The following is a 2,572-nucleotide window of genomic DNA, read 5'->3' on the forward strand; positions in this document are numbered from 1 at the left end:
GGAGACACACTCACCCGCGTCAGCCGGCAGCTGCAAACGGCGCCCACTTGCATCAGCTGCAGGCCGCGAGCTGGGATGGGACCCGCTCGCGTCAGCCCGCGGCTGCAAGCGGCGCTTCGTCATGGGAGGCAACGTGGGCCCGCCGCGCTGCAGACACGGCGCCCCACTGCTACTACAATGCACCGGCTTCGATAGAGTGTAGCGCCCCACCTGGGCCGGCGCATGGCGCCCTGCTGCCACACGGCGCGCGGGTACAGCGCCCGGTCGCACCGACGGGGCTCGCACAGGTGAGGGCCCCCTCCCCGTACGCCCTTTGACGAGGTGAGGGCCGGACACCGGCGGCGGCCGCTCCGTGGCCTCGGAGTGGTCGACACCTTCTCTGGTCCGGGACGACGGCGTGCAAGCCGGCGTCTCCGAGCCATCGGCGCAGACCCGGTCGGAACAGACCGGACCCTGGGTCCGCGGCCGATAGGCAGCAGGCAATGCAATGAGCGCCTCCCATGCGCGTAGGTCACCCTCGATAGTGATGCTCTGCCCGGGAGCTATCTCCTCCTGAGCAGCAATGCGCAGCGTCGCGAAGGGTTGCGCTGCGCTGGGCGTGTCTTGCAAGCGGTAGGGCACCGCGAGGACAGTGCGCCCAGCGGACTCCGGCAACTTATGCATTTCAATCTTGTTTTGGCCTGGGTTTTGCCTCACGTCGTAGAAAACGAGAAAGTTTTGGCCGAGAATGACATCCTCTGCTATGTCGGCCTCAAAAGCCCAGGTCTCAAAGACCACGCCGGCGATGGTCAGCTTGACCACCGCGGGCCCAAGCAGAGGGGCGGCCTGCTGAGCGGCCTGCCGCATTCTGATGTGAGATGGCTCTAATTTCAGGCGTGGAAGCAAACCATGCCGGAATAGGGTTATGGTCGACCCGCCGTCAACGACAGCCTCGGCCTTGGTGTCGTTAATAAGCAGATTTATGACGGGCGACGGCACCGAGACGGGCAGGTCTGTCTGGTCGGGGGTGGGTGTCGCCGCGGTTCTCAGGGAGGCTTTAGTGGCGGCCGAGAGACGCGCGGCACCGTCTAGTTTTTTGAACTAGACGAGCCGTCCTTTTCATCCTCTTTCTTGATTTTGGCATCGGTCTCTTGCTTGGCCCTTTTGCCTCCCCGGCCCCCACGGCCCTTGCCCTTTCCCTTGCCAGCTTGCTTGCCCTGAGCGGGCGCCTGTTGGGTAGGCAACCCATTTGCCACAGCTGCCGCGGTGGGTACGTAGTACACCACGCAGGGGGCCTGGCCGGGGGACACACCCTTCGGCCCGCCCTGGGACGCACCCGGGGCGGCGGTCCCCTGCTGCTGCTGTCTGCCTGAGTTTTTCGCGGGACATTGCCATTTGAAATGGCCCTTCTCTCCACAGGAATAACAAGAAACTGTGGACATGTCCCGCTTAGGCCGGTTTTGATCGGAAGAGGACGTGCTGGCACTGGCTGACTTTGCTTTCTCAAGCTGAGCCCGCAGCTCATTCAGCTGCTGGTGCCCAGTATTTACAGACCTCACCAGCTCGTCCAATTTCTTATTCGTGGGGCTCGTGCTGGCGCGACGAACGCGCTTGGGCGAGCCGCCGCGATCATCAGCGGCGTACTCTTTCTCTGCCTGACGCAAGGCGTCGCGCAGGGAGTCAAACCTTTCTCTCTTTCTGCGGACAAATCGCTTGGTTGTGCTATCAGCTAGGCCATTGATGAATGCCTTTATCATCAACTGCTGGAGAGCACCCTGAGACATACCCGGGTGCGCCTCCATAGTAACATCGGTGACGTCAGCTGCGAACTTACGCAGCGACTGTCCCGACTTTTGCTTGAGGCCAGCATAGCGCCTTTCAGCATCAGCACGGTTGACATCTGGCAAGAAGCGAAGCTTCAGTGCCGAGTCGAGCGACTCGAAGTCTGTCCGCTTTCTGTCGGGCAGGTGCCGGAGCACTGCCTCCGCGTCCTCAGTAAGGAGCATAGACAGCTCAAGTCCTTTCCGCCGGTCTGACCAGTGGCACTGGCGCGCATGCTCCAGAAACCGGAAACGGAAGAGGGAGTAGTCTGTCTTGCCTGTGTACAGGGGCAGACGGCGGTTGCTGCCGCTGCTTCTGTTGCCTAGGGCCTGAGCCAGGAGGGCGATCGCCGACATGGGCGTGGGCGAACGCGAGCGAGTGCGGTCGCGGTGGTGCGACCTGTCACGGCGCCCACGCTGCGCACGGTCACGCGATTGAGAGCGGCTCCTGGAGTGTGACCTACGTCGGTCACGCCGAGCATGAGATGAGGAGCGACGCGCCTGACTCCGGGAGCGGCGGGACACACCGCGGCTCCTAGACCTGGAGTTGGACCGGCGTGCGCCTCCCCGGGACTGGCTCCTGGAGCGGCGGGACATACCGCGGCTCCTGGACCTTGACCTGGAGTGGGACCGTGCACGGTCACGGGAATGACTCCTGGAGCGGCGGGACACACCGCGGCTCCTGGACTGCTCAGACGCAACGCGTCGTTGGGTGCGGCTCTGGGAGCGAGAGCGGCTCCTGGAATGGTGGTCCGAGCGCGCAGGGCGGCGGG

The 2,572-nt window shown here is 63.8% G+C and overlaps 2 protein-coding genes across 3 annotated transcripts in view; both read right to left on the reverse strand.

The window, feature by feature from the left end:
• The window catches only part of LOC113212227 (uncharacterized), a 129,877-nt gene that overhangs the window by 109,470 nt on the left and 17,835 nt on the right, over positions 1-2,572 (reverse strand). The window lies entirely within an intron of this gene.
• LOC127749768 (serine/arginine-rich splicing factor 4-like) lies at positions 563-2,482 on the reverse strand. The gene has a single exon (XM_052269359.1). It carries the CDS (start codon positions 2,394-2,396, stop codon positions 1,068-1,070), a length of 1,329 nt encoding a protein of 442 aa, XP_052125319.1. The 5' UTR covers positions 2,397-2,482; the 3' UTR covers positions 563-1,067.

This window comes from Frankliniella occidentalis, unplaced genomic scaffold, assembly GCF_000697945.3.
Source record: "Frankliniella occidentalis isolate FOCC.00 unplaced genomic scaffold, Focc_3.1 Scaffold90, whole genome shotgun sequence".
NCBI classification, from domain to species: domain Eukaryota; kingdom Metazoa; phylum Arthropoda; class Insecta; order Thysanoptera; family Thripidae; genus Frankliniella; species Frankliniella occidentalis.

What these genes read in the sequence shown, in the direction of transcription:
- LOC127749768 (XM_052269359.1), bottom strand. Translation starts at nt 2,396, where the DNA reads ATGTCCCGCCGCTCCAGGAGCCAGTCCCGGGGAGGCGCACGCCGGTCC.